Source organism: Moschus berezovskii, chromosome 9, assembly GCF_049115385.1.
Source record: "Moschus berezovskii isolate FMDL1 chromosome 9, NW_MosBer_1.0, whole genome shotgun sequence".
Taxonomy (NCBI): domain Eukaryota; kingdom Metazoa; phylum Chordata; class Mammalia; order Artiodactyla; family Moschidae; genus Moschus; species Moschus berezovskii.
In genome coordinates, this window is record NC_142468.1 from 103,814,556 (window position 1) to 103,830,477 (window position 15,922).

Sequence of the window (15,922 nt, forward strand, 5' to 3'; positions counted from 1 at the left end):
GCCATGCCCTCCTCCAGGGGATCTTCCTGACCCAGGGATCAAACCCATGTCTCTTAAATCTCCTTCATTGGCAGGCGGGTTCTTTGCCACTAGCTCTACCTAGGAAGGCCTCATACTATGATAGTACAGAGCTAATACAGTTAGACCACTGATTCTGAAGGAAACAAAAAATAAACCATAATGGCACCACTAGAAAGATCTCATATTCCTTAAGTTTTTTCCTTTTTTTTCCTCATAAGAAAAACATTTTCAACTTTCTACATTTCTCTGGTGATTGATTATATGGCTGCCACCTTTCCCTAGAGGAACTGAGGTCTTACAGAATAAAAAGATATTTCATAATTAACTTTGAGTTCAGAAGACACAACCATATGCTCAGTTCACACAACTACTTATTTTTCCTAGTTGCTCTCTAAAAGGTATTTAATCACAGATGGCAAAGGCAGATATTGACCTGAGAGACTAGCCTTCCCAAAGGACAACTTTTCAAAATATACAAAGAACCAAATCTTTGGAAATACTGATCAAAAATAGAGAATAAGATGCTCTCCAGAACTCCATTTTTTAAATTTGTTTTTAATTAGAGAACTATTGCTTTACAATGTTGTGTTGGTTCAGAACTCCATTTTTTTTAGATTAAAAACTTTATGTAGATGGTACTTGAATCCTTTCTTCCAAATTAGAAGCTAGAAACCACTCCCAAAGTCTAACCTTCATCATCCTCCAGACATCTCCCCTGACGAGAATCTTGGCAGTAACTGCCAAGTTAATTGTACAAAAGGAGGTTTGTTTTTCAGTGAAAGTCCTGGGAATCACACTTTTGAGGTAGGAGCTAAGAAGCAAGGACACAGCTGACTCAGTTCCTCCTGAGCATAGCTCCCAGGTATGCAGAAATCACATCATGTCCCTATCTTTTCTTTTCTCCTCAAGAAATAATCCTAAATTTGTTTCTCGGTGTTGGTGGTGGTGGTGGTATTCTTGATAAAAGATCTGAGGGCCAAAAATCCAAATAACTTCAATTCCCAGGCAAATCTGTGGCGTTTGGCATTAAAGGAAGTTAAGTATAGGTGGATCCTTTTTCTAGCTTTTTCACAACTCTAAGTAACAGTATGCTCTCTTTTGAAAGCAAGAAAAGAGTTGAGTTATGACTAGCAATTCATAGGAGATGATGTCAAATAGGATTAAAAGTATTGCTTCCCTGGTTCCACTTATAGGAGCTGTATCTACATATTCTTACATTGTTTCAGAGAGACAAAACCGACGACAAACTACAATAATTACCATCCACTTGGAAGTCCAGGTAGGTTAAGGAATTAGGAAAAGCAAATCAGTTTGGGAATGTTTCACAATTCTTTTTAAAACTAAAAGAATACTAACTCTGTTTTGTTTTTGCTCATGTATATATATAATTGTCTATCTACTGAGTAATCAAGTCTTGGGAAATCATAACAATGGTTTTATCTGATAAAATAGATTCCATGATATCACTGCATTTAGAAAGAAGAGAAAGAGACACAGATCCTGGCCAAACCAGGGCTAACGACTGTCAGGGAGACATTCAAAGTTCTTCTGAAGGAAGTGTCAGACATCAATGTGGTTCATACCAATACCAGAGTGTCCCTCAAGAATAATAAAGTATTTCTTTCCCTTAAGTAAGGAAACCAAATTAAACTATTTTAGGTCTTTCTTTTTCCAAGGTTGCTATATGTTTTCTTCAGTATATTGATCATCAGAAACCAGATCATTAAATGTTTTGAAAAATCATCAACTCAATCTAGATCAGAATACCAGCCCCAGTTTCTTCTTAAATACAATGCCAAGTCAATCTGTCTCACTGGCTGCTGCTTCCTCCCATTATATTTCCCCATTGCCAAGGTCTTCATGGAGTCTTTTTCTTCTTCAGAGAAATTTGATTGAAAGAATCAACTCCCTTCAGATAACCATAAGAAGAGAAAAAAGCAGAGTTAGTCAAAGGAAATGTGGGTTAAAAAAACGCAGCATTACTGAGTGGAAAGAGTATCAGGGCTGCATCTACCCACCCAAGGACCTTGGCCATGTATTTCCACACAGCCTGCATTTCTGGAGTGTGACATCAGTCGATAATGAGTGTACTTGGCTGCATAGGACATCCAGCCTTCTTGGAAGTCCATCTGGACAGCCCCACTGTTCTTCCCAAGTGTCTTCTCAGTACGTTTTTACGTCCTCTGAATACTCTCATGGTCATGGTGAAGCCCTTTCCTTTTTCTCTGCGGACAAATAAGAGAAAGGAGGGACTTCAGTAAGATCCAAGGGGACCAGTGCACATGCATTTGTGAGGTAGCTGGGTCAAATTTGGACCTCACTTGGGTGACCAGCTATCCCTGCTTCCCTGGGGCTGAGGGTTCCCTGAGTTACAAGACTTTCAGGGTTGAAATGAGTCCAGTCCCAGGTGAATTGGCACATTTGGTTACTCTAGTCTCATACCACATTGATCCATCATCTCTTTTTGCCATATCCTTGCACGCATCTGTCCCCCACTTTCTTTTTCAAGGTCCAATGGTATGGTTCTTTCCTTGCATATGTGAAATGATTAAGGCTTTCAAGTGGAAAGTTATCTGAATTAAAATTCAAATGGGGGGGCAGAAATAACGAATTATTCATTTAATAAGCAATTACAATGTACATATTGCCTAAAAAATTATGTGAAAGTTGCTCAGTCATGTCCAGCTCTTTGTGACCCCAGTCCATGGTATTCTCCAGGCCAGAATACTGGAGTGGGTAGCCTTTCCCTTCTCCAGGGGATCATCCTAACCCAGGGATTGAACACAGGTCTCCCTCATTGCTGGCAGATTCTTTACCAGCTGATGTTCCGTTCCGTTCCGTTCAGTCACTCAGTCGTGTCCGACTCTTTGCGACCCCGTGGACTGTAGCCCACCAGGCTTCTCCATCCATGGGATTCTCCAGGCAAGAATACTGGAGTGGGTTACCATTTCCTTCTCCAGGGGATCTTCCCAACCCAGGGATCGAACCCAGGTCTCCCGCATTGGAGGCAGACGCTTTAACCTCTGAGCCACCAGGGAAGCCCACCAGCTGATGTAGTAGATACCAAAAAATATCAAAGATGATTAACACTTGGCCTCTGTCTTCAGAGGTTTACAGTCTAGTAGGTATATTAAGACATGCAAAATTTAAAAAAATGATGCAAAGTATAAAGTGAAAATTCTTTAGTGTAGAAAAATGCTGTAGCTTTTAGAGTGTTTTCTCATTCCTTCTGGAAAACACTTTAGAATGCTGTTTCAACCTTTAAAAAATAGCAATTCATTTCTTTAATGTTGATTCAGGAAATATGTTAGCATGCCTATGAAGTGAACTGAACTGTGCTCGGAATTCATATTATGGAGATGAAAAATACATCTTTGCCTTCCTGAAGCTCAGACTGGTAAAGAGATAGAAAAGTGACCAGTTACAAGAAGGCATAGTATAAATTTACATACACATATGTCAGATGCTATGGCAAAAAACAAAGAATTACTATATGATGGTGAAGTCCAGTAATATTTCATGAGGGTGGCAATCAGTAAACGGTGTAGATTTCAAGTACAAGTTATTCAATCAAAGAAAAAAAAAAGTAAATAAACAGTAAAAAGGTGGAGAAAGAGAAAGGAAGGGATCCAGAAGGGATAGGCAAGAAAGAAGAAAGGAAGGAAAGACGGAGGGTGGAGGGAGGGTGAAGGGAAGAAAGGGAGGGGAGAAAGCGAGGGAGGCAGAAAGGAAGGTGTGTGGGGTGCTACTTGTGTGCATGCTAAGTTCCTTCAGTTGTGTCCGACTCTTTTCTACCCTATGGACAGCAGTCTGCCAGGCTCCTCTGTCCTTGGGATTCTCCAGGCAAAATGACCTTCCTTTAGGGGATCTTCCCTACCGAGGGATCAACCCCTGTCTCTCACGTCTTCTGCGTTGGCAGGCAGGTTCTTTACCACTAGCGCCACCTGCGGGAAACCCAAAAGGAGGAGCAACAGCTATCTTAGGTGGGAAGAATAGCATGTCACTTGACAAAAATGTGATTATTCTTTTCTTATCTGGGACATAGGACTCAAGAGGTGAAGTTAAATAAGTAGATGAAGATCAGATTGTGAAGGGCCTTGTATGTTATGCTCAGTTGTTTGTATTTGGCTTCACAATAATAATGTTTCATTGCAGCACAGCTTACAGACTAAATGAACATCTCCCAATCAGTATCCCATTCTGAATCAGTGCCTGAATTCATCCTTCTGGGTTTTCCCTGCAGCAGGGAGATTCAGGTCATTCTGTTTATGTTCTTCTCCATCATCTACCTCCTGACTCTCATAGGAAATGGATCCATTATCTGTGCTGTGTGCTGGGACCAGCATCTCCACACCCCCATGTACATCCTGCTGGGGAATTTTGCATTCCTGGAGATCTGGTATGTCAACTCCACTGTTCCAAACACACTGATCAACTTCCTCTCAGAGAGCAAGGCCATCTCTTTCACTGGTTGCTTCCTTCAATTATATTTTTTCTTTTCCATGGGCTCCACTGAGTGCTTCTTTCTCTCAGCAATGTCGTTTGATCGATACTTTGCTATCTGCCATCCTCTGCATTATGCCACAATTATGACTGGCAGACGTTGTTTCAACCTAGTGATTGCTTGTTGGGTGTGTGGCTTTCTCTGGTATCTGGTGCCTGTTATTCTTATTTCCCAGCTGCCTATCTGTGGTCCTAATGCAATTGATCACTTTGTATATTACTCAGGCCCACTGCTGACCCTCTCATGTGTTCCTGCTCCCATGTCCAAGCTCACCAGCTATACTCTAAGCTCCCTCATCATCCTCCTTAGCTTCCTTTTCATTCTCATCTCCTATGCCCTGGTTCTACTTGCTGTTCTTCGATAGTCCTCGGCATCCAGTCGACAGAAGGCCTTTTCCACCTGTGGGTCCCATTTGGCTGTGGTGTTGCTATTCTACGGGACCATTTTGGTGATGCATGTGAGCCCTGGATCCAGCCGCTCCACCTTGTTGCCAAAAATCATGACCTTGTTCTATGCCATGCTGACTCCACTCTTCAACCCTTTGATTTACAGTCTCAGGAATAAGGATATGAAAAAAGCTCTCTGGAAAGTTCTGGGAAAGTTTAAAATTTCTTTAAAAGTCTTTGGCAGCAGGCGCAGGAGGAATGTGGGATAATCTGGTTTAGTATGATGTGGATAAAATGGCCATCCTTGAACTCTCACACATGTGTACCATCATCCACTCAGTAAATAGAAACTGAATGCCTCCTCCATGTTAGACACTGCACTCGGCACTGTATTGTGAGCATAATTATGAAGATAAAGCAGACACGATCTCTTCCTCAAATTGCATCCTAATGGTGCAGACAAGTAAGAAAATAATTAACATTAAATGCAATAAATATTCTAACCAATATATGTACAATATATGAGACACAAGGAAAAAGCAACTAATTTTGCGCAGGGTTGTGGGCAGCCAGGATTAGTGTTAGGGAAAACTTCAGTCAACATCATATCAGACACATATATTTTGTGACGAAGTTGGGGAAACCTTGTGTTCTGTTTAACTTCTAGCTAGATTTCTTTTTTTTCTCTTTTTATTAATATTTTCAAAATTTTCATAAAAAATAGTTGACTCACAGTGTTGTGTTAGTTTCAGGCGTACAGCAAAGTGAAACAGTTATACATATACATATATCCACTCTTTTTTTTTATTCTTTTCCTATATAGGCTATTACAGAGTAGAGTTCCCTATGCTATACAGCAAGTTCTTATTAGTTATGTTTTATATATAGTAGTGTGTATATGTCAGTCCCAATCTCCCAATTTATCCCTCCCCACCCCCACCCCCCGCTTATCTCCTGGAAACCATGTTTGCTTTCTACATTTGTGACTCTACTTCTGTTTCATAAATAAGTTCATTTTTACCCTTGTTTTTTTAGATTCCACATATAAGCAATATCATATGAAATTTGTTTTTCTGTATCCAACTTACTTTACTCAATATGACAATCTCTATGTCCATACATGTTACTGAAAATGGCATTGTTTGATCTTTTTTATGGCTGACTGATATTCCATTATGTATAGTACTACATCTTCTTTATCTTGTCCCCTGTTGATGGACATTTATGATTGCTTCCATGTCTTGGCTATTATAAATAGTGCTGCAATGAACATTGGGGTGCATGTATCTTTTCAGTTTATGATTTCCTCCAGGTATATGCCAAGAGTGGGATTTTTGCATCATATGGTAGTTCTGTTTTTAGTTTTTGCAAATGAAACAACTGACAAGGGATTAATCTCCAAAATATACAAACAGTTTATGCATGTCAACATGAAAAAAAAACCCAATAAAAAATGGGCAGAATATGTATAGAGACATTTCTCCAAAGAAGGCATGCAGATTGCTATAAAGTACATGAAAAGATGCTCAGTATCACTAATTATTACAGAAATACAAATCAAAACTACAAGATGGTGTCATCTCACACAACTCAGAATGGCTATCATCAGAAAATCTACAAGCAATAAATGCTGGAGAGGGTGTGGAGAAAAGGGAACCCTCCTACACAGTTGGTAGGAATGTAAACTGATACAGCCACCATGGACAACAGTATGGATGTTCCTTAAAAAGCTAGAAATAGATTTCTTTTTCAATCTTACTATGATGTCTTTGAAAGGATATGAGACTTAAAATCAAAAGATCTTGGTAGGAACTCAATTCTTCCATTAATCAACTGTGAATTTGGTAGGTAACTTCATTTCAACTAAAATTAAAATGGTAATTGCCACCCCCAGAGAACAATTAGTGTGGTGTTTTAATAAATCATGAGTCCAAAGTTCCTAAAACAGTACATAGAAAGTACATAATAAATACTAATTAAATTTGAATGTTAATGAATTTTTTGTTCTCATGTTCTTTATTGGAATCAAAATCTCAGCTCCTCCATGAAAGTCACCTCCTATAACTTTTGGCAAAGCCCTTCTACAATGGCTCTCCTTCTCAACTTTCCCTGAGACATAAACTAAATTATGTTTTCTCGATTTATAGCCAAAATACCATGTGTTTAGTTTAATTTTGGTTTGGGAGTGTGTGTGTGTGTGTGTGTGTGTGTTTACAGTGTTCTAGAGAATTAAGTCTTTGAAACTGGGACTTGTTTACCCCCGAGATACATGAAGACTTTCCAAAAGGCACACAAGCATGCATAGTTCAATTTCTGGATCCTCAACTTACATATGCACATTTTCCTAAAGCTGCTGTGCCTAAGAACACATCTCTTATTGAAGTTTCACATGGACTTATTTCACACATCCTCTTTCACAATTGCTTTTCTCCCACTTCAGATATAAAGACTGCCATTCACCAGTTCTGACCTCAATATTTTGCATTGTTTGGGTATATAAGCTTCTAGTTGGGACACTGAACAAATAATTTGAAATAATGATCACTCTACTGTGAAAGTGAGTGGATCTAACAGATAATACATCCTTTTGTAACAAATGGTTTACAATTTTGGGTTGTCATAAAAGAAGCTGAGAAAAGACTTGGGTGCAAGCAGTTTATTATTAATAGAAGGTGGTTTCAGGCAGTAGGAATGAGGAAGGAGAAGAAGCCACTATGACCAATGAAAATCTGATTCCACGAGAACCTCTGAGAATGGTCCGTGTGAATGGCACAGGTCTAAGATATTTATTGACTAACCATGGTTGCACAGGGAGATATTGACTACTCATGTTTCCAAAAACACATTGACTGATGCACCAAATGAGCCACTATGTCTTCAGAAAAGGCCCTGGGAAGAAAGCAGGAAGACTCCTGGATAGGGCTTGAGATGGGAGGGATGCCATAAGACTAATTCTGAGCTCCCAAGGGACTGCCCACCACCTCTGAAACTAAAATCAGAGGTAGGTCAGGAAGCTCACAAATATTCACTACACAGGCTACTTAACTCTCCTGATAGCAGGTTGCAAATAATTTGCAGTTAACAGGCACTATGTGGTAACGGTCAGAACCAAACTTTTTCAAATTCTGTCTCCACTGACTGAATGACTTCGTATATGCCTCCATTAACTCATATTTAAATAAGCAATAGTGATAGAGCTTTCTTCCTAGTGCCATTGTGAGGATGAAATGAATCAATCTGCTTATCAGAGAGTCTAGCAAAGAGTAAACCCTAAAATATCTCCATCATTATAATACTTCATGCTTTAGTTCACAGGGAATTTGCTCTCATTACAAGTTCTAATTTGGAAGTTAATTTTCTATCCCAAATTCCCAATTACTATAATGTAGCTGAAAACGTGGGCAGTATAATAAAGAGTTAACAAGTCAAAACATTGTATACAAGGATTAGAGAGAAATGAAGAGTATATCAATAACACAGATGTTGCTGAATCACAAAGCAGAGATGTTACTGTGTTGAAGAACAAGATGGTTTTCTTAGTAATATGACTGACAGAGACATGACATGAGTTATGAGCAAATGAACATGCAGACACTGAATCACCAGTTTTAAACACCGATGTCCTTGTATAAGAGAACATGAGACACGCAGAATTACAGGCTGCAGTTTCCTGCACTCCTCACCCCGCTTCCTCTCTTCTCATGCCCTCTCTCTCTCTCTCTCTCCACACACTCTGTTCTGCTTCTTAGGGATCACAGACCTCTCTGACTTTTGATAGGAAAGGAATCTGCCTTCAAATCGGGCACTTCCTGAAAATACTCTTCTCCACTGTACAGATATCATTCAATATCATGTAATGTTTCTGTTGCTGCATGACAGAAATCTGGCAACCCAGTGTTCTATCTTATAAATGCTCTCACATTTCAGAACAAAACAATTCGTTAGTTGTGAATCAGGATTGCTTCCACTGCTAAATCTGAAAATACTGTCAGCCCTCTGTGTCTGGTGCCCTGGGGGTAGAGAATCTGCAGTATCAAAGACCTGACTATACTGTGCCATTTTTATGTAAGGGACTTGACATTCCCTGGCTTTTTACCTTAGGGGATCCTGGAAACCATCCCCCCATAGATATGGAGGGATGGCTATACTCCTTTTCTTTGGAATCTTTATAACCTTTAAGCTATAACCTGAATGTTTGTGTCCCTCTGAAATTCAAATGTTGAAATCCACACCCCCAGTGTGATGGTATGCTATTAGGATTTGGGGCCTTTAGGTGAATCGGTTGAGAGTGGAGCCATCATAAATGGGATTAGTACCCTTTGAAAAAAGACCCCAGAGAGCTCCTTCCTCCCTCCCACCATGTAAGGTTACAGTGTTAACAAGGCTGTCTAAACAAGAAGCACGCTTTCACCAGATACTCTAACTGCTGACGCCTTGATCTTGGATTTCCCAGCCTCCAGATGTGTGAGAAATAACATTCTGTTAATATGGCACATATAGTTTATAGTATTTCCGCTGAAGCAGCACAAACAGAAAAGACACTTCGGGAAGCAGTCTTTCTGCACCGTGGTCTTTCAGAGACATTCCTTTAGGGGAGCATTTTGTTAATCTGATCCGTCTCTACTCTGCCTCTTCCTCGTTAACTCTCTGGCTTAACCAAAGCATTTTCCTTACCCTAAGTAAGGCTTTCTTCCCACCCACCACTGCCCTCTTTTTCTCCTCTCTTATCAACTTCAAAGATACACATCACAGCCTAACAACCCGTGTACCCAAACACAGTTCCTATTTAGAATGCCCTCATCATTCAGTTTGAATTCTACTTGTCTTGTAAGTCAGTGCCTTTAACTGAAGTGAAAGAACCCAGTTCATTGCAGCTAAGATTAACAGTTTCATAAAATTAAAAAAAAAAACTAGAAAATGAAATATGAAAACACAAATATAGCTCACTTTTATATTATTAGATTCAACACATCACAAACTAGTCAACTATGAAAGTTTCTAAATGCTTCATCTTAGTATCTGAATTTATCACAGACAGCTAACAATTTGAGGACTATGCTAATCCTTTAACTGCACTTGGAGTAGGACTGTTCTATGTCACATTTCAAATCATTTCTTGAATGAATTTTCTAAGAAGTCTCTCATAATGATTTTAACCTATATAGAGCTTTCCCTCGGAGGAGGCAATGGCACCCCATTCCAGTACTCTTGCCTGGAAAATCCCATGGATGGAGGAGCCTGGTAGGCTGCAGTCCATGGGGTTGCTAAGAGTTAGACACAGCTGAAGCGACTTAGCAGCAGCAACAGCATCAGAGCTCTCCCTGGCTGAATCTCCTTAATATCTGTAGATGTAGAGTAATATTGCAATGCACCTTGAATTTTTTTTTTTTTTTTTTACTTTGTTCAAGTTCAGTTCAGTTCAGTTGCTCAGTCATGTCTGACTCTTCGCAACCCCATGGACTGCAGCATGCCAGGTTTCCCTGTCCATCACCAACGCCCAGAGTTTACTCAAACTCATAGCCATTGAGTCAGTGATGCCATCCAACCATCTCATCCTCTGTCATCCCCTTCTCCTGGCTTCAATCTTGCCCCACATCAGGGTCTTTTCAAATGAGTCAGTTCTTTGCATCAGGTGGTCAAAATATTGGAGTTTCATCTTCAGCATCAGTCCTTCCAATGAATATTCAGGACTGATTTCCTTTAGGATGGACTGGTTGGATCTCCTTGCAGTCCAAGGGACTCTCAAGAGTCTTCTCCAACACCACAGTTCAAAAGCAACAATTCTTCGGCGCTCAATTTTCTTTATAGTCCAACTCTCACATCCATACATGACTACTCGAAAAACCATAGCCTTGACTAGACAGACCTTTGTTTGCAAAGTAATGTCTCTGCTTTTTAATATGCTGTCTAGGTTGGTCAAAACTTTCCTTCCAAGGAATAAGTGTCTTTAATGTCATGGGTGCAGTCACCATCTGCAGTGATTTTGGAGCCCCTCAAAATAAATTCAGCCACTGTTTCCACTGTTTCTCCATCTATTTGCCAAGAAATGATGGGACCGGATGCCATGATCTTTGTTTTCTGAATGTTGATCTTTAAGCCAACTTTTTTACTCTCCTCTTTCACTTTCATCAAGAGGCTCTTTAGTTCTTCTTCACTTTCTGCCATAACTTTGGGTCAAAGATGCTGATTTTACAAATAACAAAACTCGTATAGCCAAAAAAATGCCATTTAATCAAATATTTCATGAGGGCCAATAAATGCAATGTATTTTTATCCGTTTGCTAGTTCAAAGCTGAACAATAATAGTTGCCTGCCTCCAGACACTTTATAACCTGGGAAGGGAGAAAAAATAAGTGTATAACTAAGGACAACACAAAGAAGTTTCTGATGAGTATCATAAGAAAAATGCAAATACAGTTAAATAAAATTTCAGAGATGGAAAATGTGCTCCATTAGGGGAATAAGGAGAAGTATTATGGGAAAATGTCATCTGAACTAGAGATTGAAGGATAGATGGGGTTTTGCAGGTACAGAGGGAGGTAATGAGGATTTCCAATAAGCAAAATGACCACAAAGATGCAAATATGAGAAACTGAAAGGTACTCACAGAATGAAATGTTATTCAATTTATCTGAAAGAGGGAGTAGGAAAAGGTAAGATGAGAAAGGCATTTGAAGTCTATTTGTGGAGAACTGGGGAAATTTTGCATAAGGAAACCAGTGGTGGTTTTTAAGCAGACAAATAACAAGATCAAAGCAATATTTTAAGAGTTTCTAAGGACTGAAGTAGTATCACTAAAAGGTAATAAAAGTCTAAGTAATCTTTTTCCCCTTTAGTCTCTCAGTTTGAAAGTGTTAGTTGCTCAGTTCTATCTGACTCTTTGTGACACTATGAACTATAGCCCTCCAGGTTCCTTTGTGCATGGGATTTCCCAAGCAAGAATACTGATGTGAGTAGCCATTTCCTTCTCCAGGGTATCTTCCAGATCCAGGGATTGAAGCTGGATCTCCTGCATTGCAGGTAGATTCTTTTCTGTCTGAACCACCATGGAATGACAATTTTAGTGTGAGCAATTTACGTTTAAATATTCCCACTCCAGTATTCTTGCCTGGAAAATCCTATGCACAGAGGATTCTGGCAGGCTGTGGTCCATGGGGTCGCAAAGAGTCTGACGCGACTTAGTGACTGAGCACATGTGCATGCATAAGCAGCTTGTGGTTCACAGACCAACGTTCCAAGGCATATATTCCTTATGTCCTCAATTATTTTATGCTCCATGATACGAGTTTTCTTTCACACCTGGGTGTTTTAGTATACTAGGTAAACCCTAAATGGCTTAAGGTAAAAATTGAAGGGTAAAAAATATTGATGTCTCATACTAATCAGGAAGTCACGTGTGCCTCTGAAGTATTTCAGTCAACGAACTTAAATACTTCTCTCATATCTCAAGAAAACAATGCCGTAAGCTATTTCCAAATTCTCCAAATTTTTATCCTCAGTGTCCTGCAGTTTCTTCACCTCAACATTTGCCTCTTTGGGTTCTCTGCCCATCACTTCCTTATCCTCCAAAATATGCCCAATGATCTTTGAAATGTTCCTATAAGAATCTTTTGTGACACATTGTATCTTATTTCTCCTCAAACTGTGTCTTCTGGAAACTTTTGTTTTTTCTTTTTTTAATTTTTTATTGCAGGCTAATTTTGGAATCCATATTTCAGATGGGCAAGTGATTTGTAAACAATAGGGCCTCAGAGTCATAGTCACTGCTCTTTACTGATTCCTCAGAGAATATGCAATAGTTTAACTTTTAATGAACCATTGGCTTGGAGGAGAACTTCCATAATGCTACAGAGGACAAATCCCAGAAGAACCTGTGGCAAAGAAAGTGCAATCTTAATTTTTGTGCAGCAATAAATGCTTTATCCATCTGAAGACAAGAAGATATCATTATTTAGACAGGTCCCTAGAGATTCAATCTATATCAGAACCACAACACCTTTATCTTTTGAGCACAGCAGAGAGTCCTGACACCTCTTTGTCAGTCCCTTTAACTATGATTTCTTCATGTTGATTTATTAACGTTTCTTATTTGGAGCAGTTTTGAAAAGATTCATATTACTAAACGAAGGAATTTTAATTCCTTTCACCACATCATTATAGAAGACTTCGCAGAGCACTGGTGTGGAGAATAGGTGGGGGAAAAAATTCCTTCTAAAAATTGTGTGTTTGTGTCCATAATATAAACCCTCACAACTTTTAGGACTCACATCCCTGCATATTGCCACACACAAAATATTTCAGGGAATTCATATCCTTGTCATAGTTTTATGAGAATATAGGATGAAGGAAGTTTACTTGTGACCAAGAAAGCATTTGATTTCTCTCATAGAGTGGAAATTGTTTACTTTAAGTGAGTATATAAAGAATCAGTTCAGTCACTCAGTAATGTCTGACTCTTTGTAACCCTGTCATCAAAATTATAAAGAAACTTAATCCCAAAATTTTGTGGGAAAAAAATACTTAAAAATTTAAAGTCTCATACCTAGGTTTATTTTACAAACTTCCATCTAGGTGAAAGATTAAGCAAAAACTTCAAGCCACTGCTTTCTACAGAAGACATTGCAACATTACAATATTAAAAGTCAATATCAGTAAGTAATATCATGGTCTTATATTTTTATGGTGCTTAAGCAGGAATGCAAAAGTATTGACTTTAAAATGATTTCTAACAAGTTGGTAAAACATCGTCAATTATTTCATTGTTGAATGGTATGTTAAGTAGCACATATAACTGAAAGATAAATAGTAAAATTAAAACCTTCTTTACTGAGTCTATTGCTCCTCAAAATGGGTTTAGGGAAAGAAACTAGTACATTTATTAAGAGCAAATTTATGTTATGGGGTGTCCCTGGTGGCACAGACGTAAAGAATCCACCTGCACTTCAGGAGACCGAAGTTCAATGCCCGGATCAGGAATATCCCCTGAAGAAGGGAATGGCAACCCACTCCAGTGTTCTTGCCTGGAGAATCCCATGGACAGAGGAGCCTGGAGGGCTACAGTCCATGGGGTCGCAGAGTTGGACACTACTAAGCAATTAACACTTTCTGTTATATGCTATCAAATCTATGAGAAACTATCATAGATCATGCTTTCCCCAAAGAATAACAAGCTTACAAAATGAGTTTAAAGTTCTTTAGTGATATCACAGGAAGGAAAAAGTTCAGAGGCAAGCCAAAGCTTGTTTCTGTGAAGCCAACTATCTCCTGTGCCCCAATTTGTGTTTGTCTTCTCTTAATTCTTAAACAGGAACACATGTGAAGGTAGTTCTAACTGACAAATACATGTCTGTTGACGTTGCAGGTTACGGACCCAATGAACGTGAACATCTCTGAGCCAGATTCCCACTTTGTCTTTGTAAGAGAATTTGTACTCCTAGGTTTTTCTTGTGAGTGGAAGATTCAGAGCCTCCTCTTCTCACTCTTCCTTACAATGTATGCTCTGACCATAACAGGGAATGGGGCCATTATTTGTGCTTTATGCTGTGACCAGCGACTCCACACCCCCATGTACATATTCCTGGGGAATTTCTCCTTTCTAGAGATCTGGTATGTCTCTTCTACAGTCCCCAAGATGTTGGTCAACTTTTTCTCAGACAAAAAGACCATCTCCTTTGTTGGATGTTTCCTACAATTTTATTTCTTTTCTTCCTTGGGAGCAACTGAATGCTTGCATTTGACCGTTATGGCCTTTGATCGGTACCTTGCTATCTGTCGTCCCTTGCACTACCCTAATATCATGAATGGGCATCTCTGTACCAAAATGGTCCTTATCTGCTGGGTCTGTGGGTTTCTGTGGTTCCTGATCCCCATTGTTCTCATTTCTCGGATGCCCTTCTGTGGACCAAACATTATTGACCATGTTGTGTGTGACCCAGGGCCACTGTTTGCATTGGCATCTGTCTCTGCCCCCAAAACCCAATTGCTTTGCTACAGTCTAAGCTCAATAGTTATCTTTGATAACTTCCTCTTCATCCTGGGGTCCTATACTCTTGTCCTAATAGCTATGTTGCATATGTCTTCAACGACTGGAAGACAGAAAGCCTTCTCCACCTGTGGGTCTCATTTGGCTGTGGTATCCCTGTTCTATGGCTCTCTGATGGTCATGTATGTGAGCCCAGGGCTCAGACATTCTTCTGGGATGCAGAAATTTGCAACTTTGTTGTATGCTATGGTGACCCCATTCTTCAACCCCCTCATTTATAGCCTCCGGAATAAGGAGATAAAGACAGCCCTGAGAAAAGTTCTGGGGAGTTTCAACATAATGTAAGACATTCTAGATAATCCATCCATTATCAGGTCAGTATAGTCTAACATAAAACAACCAGAATTATATTGTTATCTAATCTTCAAAAATGGGTCTAGTGATAATAATTTATATTAGCCTATGAAATTAATCATCTATAGGGTCATTATAATCATAAAGTGCTAACATTATTCAGATAAGTAGAAGTGTTGGGTTATTATGTGGACTGCATATTAAATGAGAAATGTACACATATGGGCGTTTTCTTGATAGTTCGTGTGATTCATCTGGGATAAAAATTTTTACACTCTTTTTGGAATTTTAGATTGTTAATTCTAGGATCAATAAAATTATAATTATGTCATTTTTATGTTTATTCAGCTAGTTGTAAATAAAAGAAGGAAATCTTTCTTTTCTGATTGTGGTTCCTATCATTTTTTACTTTATTATTTTGTGATGGTCATTCCTAGTAAATAAGCCCTTAAAAGCAATCATTCAAAATTTCTGTTGGACAATAAAAGTCAAGCTAACCTAATGACATCCAGACATAATTTGCTTCTTTTACACATTACCCCTTTCTACCAAAGGTTCATCTAGTCAAGACTATGGTTTTTCCCGTGCTCATGTATGGATGTGAGAGTTGGACTGTGAAGAAAGCTGAGCACCAAAGAATTGATGCTTTTGAACTGTGGTGTCAGAGAAGACTCT

At 39.1% G+C, this 15,922-nt stretch overlaps 1 protein-coding gene and 1 pseudogene across 1 annotated transcript; both read left to right on the plus strand.

Moving 5' to 3' along the window:
- Positions 1-4,193: 4,193 nt before the first annotated feature.
- Positions 4,194-5,180, plus strand: LOC148776838 (olfactory receptor 11G2-like; annotated as a pseudogene).
- A 9,080-nt stretch (positions 5,181-14,260) lies between these two features.
- Positions 14,261-15,238, plus strand: LOC148776839 (olfactory receptor 11H12-like). Its single transcript, XM_088840112.1, has one exon. It carries the CDS (start codon positions 14,285-14,287, stop codon positions 15,236-15,238), a length of 954 nt encoding a protein of 317 aa, XP_088696238.1. The 5' UTR covers positions 14,261-14,284.
- Positions 15,239-15,922: the final 684 nt, after the last annotated feature.

Excerpts from the sequence above, each read along its gene's own strand:
- LOC148776839 (XM_088840112.1), top strand. The coding sequence starts at position 14,285 with ATGAACGTGAACATCTCTGAGCCAGATTCCCACTTTGTCTTTGTAAGA.